Source organism: Colobus angolensis, unplaced genomic scaffold (assembly GCF_000951035.1).
Source record: "Colobus angolensis palliatus isolate OR3802 unplaced genomic scaffold, Cang.pa_1.0 Scaffold236, whole genome shotgun sequence".
Classification (NCBI taxonomy): Eukaryota; Metazoa; Chordata; class Mammalia; order Primates; family Cercopithecidae; genus Colobus; species Colobus angolensis.
The window spans coordinates 594,789-596,495 of record NW_012115555.1 but is presented as its reverse complement, the minus strand read 5'-3'; the positions used below and the strand labels follow the sequence as shown (position 1 = coordinate 596,495).

Sequence of the window (1,707 nt, the reverse complement as noted above, 5' to 3'; positions counted from 1 at the left end):
TCTTTCCTACTCCAGGGCTTAGGAATTTCCCCTTTTGGTTGTACCTTTTTCTGACTTCCTCAAGTCCTTGACTTCTCCCAGTCATGTTCTCATCCCAGTTCTGAAGTCACCTCTATGTTGACTTTGTTATAAACTAATTTGATTCTTCTCTCCCTCTGCCCTTGACAGCATCTGTGGAACACTCCATTCTGTGGATCAGGTGAGATATAGTAAAGGCCCAGAATTGGTTCTTGGGGAAGGAGAGGGTTGGGTTCTTACATCATGTCTTTAGGGTTAATAATGGTGTTCTTCGGCCAGGCGTGGTGGCTCATGCCTATAATCCCAGCACGTTGAGAGGCTGAGGCCTGAGGTCAGGAGTTCAAGACAAGCCTGACCAACATGGTGAAACCCTGTCTCTACTAAAAATACAAAAAAGTAGCCGGGCGTGGTGGCGCATCCCTATAATCCCAGCTACTCCAGAGAGGCTGAGGCAGGAAAATCGCTTGAACCCAGGAGGCGGAGGTTGCAGTGAGCTAAGATGGTGCCCTTGCACTCCAGCCTGGGCAACAAGAGCCAAACTCTGTCTCAATAAATAAATAAATAAATAAATAAATAAATAATAATGGTGTTCATCTTCCTTTCCTAGTATCTCAACATCAAACTAACTGACATCAGTGTCACAGACCCTGAGAAATATCCTCACATGGTGAGTTGGGGTCTGTGGAGAAGAGGAAACACCTCTAAAGCAGGAGGCCTCTGGGTGGTTAGAGGACATTTTTAAGGGTGTTTTCACATTTGTCCATCTTTGTCTAGTTATCAGTGAAGAACTGCTTCATTCGGGGCTCAGTGGTCCGATACGTGCAGCTGCCAGCAGACGAGGTCGACACACAGTTGCTGCAGGATGCGGCACGGAAGGAAGCCCTGCAGCAGAAACAGTGATGGCTCCTCCTCCTCTGCCCCTCCCTCTTTCATTGGTGACCCATAACCCCAAGTCCCAGCCCAGAACCCCTAACCCCGAATACTTGAAGGGGTTTTGTTTGTTTACTAATGATGGTTTTGTGGGTTTTTTGTAAGGGATGAGTGGATGAGAGGAATAATAGGGAACAGTTTTCCTCTCTTGAGAAGGGGAGGATAAGTAGGCTGGGAAACTTCAAAGCCTTCCCAGTCCCCAGCACCTGCCTTTCTCACTACTTCCCTGGAGATGGTAGGAGAGTTTCCTAGGTCTTTCCAGGGCAGCATGTGATTCATTTGGGGATGGAAGAAATCTGTCCCGCATCGGGAATAAAATTTATGATGCAGATTCGTGTTTTGGTTCTATTACTATGTGTTGGGCAGGGTGCTGGGATGTGGAAAAGGATGTCGAATTCATCCAAGTCCCTGTTACTCTCCGTTAACCCAGCCAAGAATCCAACTCAGCTTCCCACTACTCTCCTTGGTATAAAGCATATAATACAGTTGCTGTACACCATGTTTCCCCAACATGCCCCTACCTGCATGTTCTCCCTCTGGCCTTTTGCTTATACCATACCTGCAACTGGAATGCTTGCTGTCCTTCCATTAATGTGACAGTGTTATAAGATGCACTTCATGGCCGGGCGCGGTGGCTCAAGCCTGTAATCCCAGCACTTTGGGAGGCCCAGACGGGCGGATCACGAGGTCAGGAGATCGAGACCATCCTGGCTAACACGGTGAAACCCCGTCTCTACTAAAAATACAAAAAAACTAGCC

General features: G+C 47.7%; 1 protein-coding gene across 1 annotated transcript in view; it reads left to right on the top strand.

Annotated features, from left to right (window-relative positions):
* Positions 1–1,277, top strand: part of LSM2 (LSM2 homolog, U6 small nuclear RNA associated (S. cerevisiae)) — an 8,330-nt gene extending 7,053 nt beyond the window's left edge. Inside the window, exons 3-5 of the mRNA XM_011944735.1 lie at positions 169–199; positions 626–685; positions 793–1,277. Coding sequence (XP_011800125.1) covers positions 169–199; positions 626–685; positions 793–918 — 217 coding nt within the window. The 3' untranslated portion in view covers positions 919–1,277. The remainder of the gene's footprint in view (positions 1–168; positions 200–625; positions 686–792) is intronic.
* Positions 1,278–1,707: the final 430 nt, after the last annotated feature.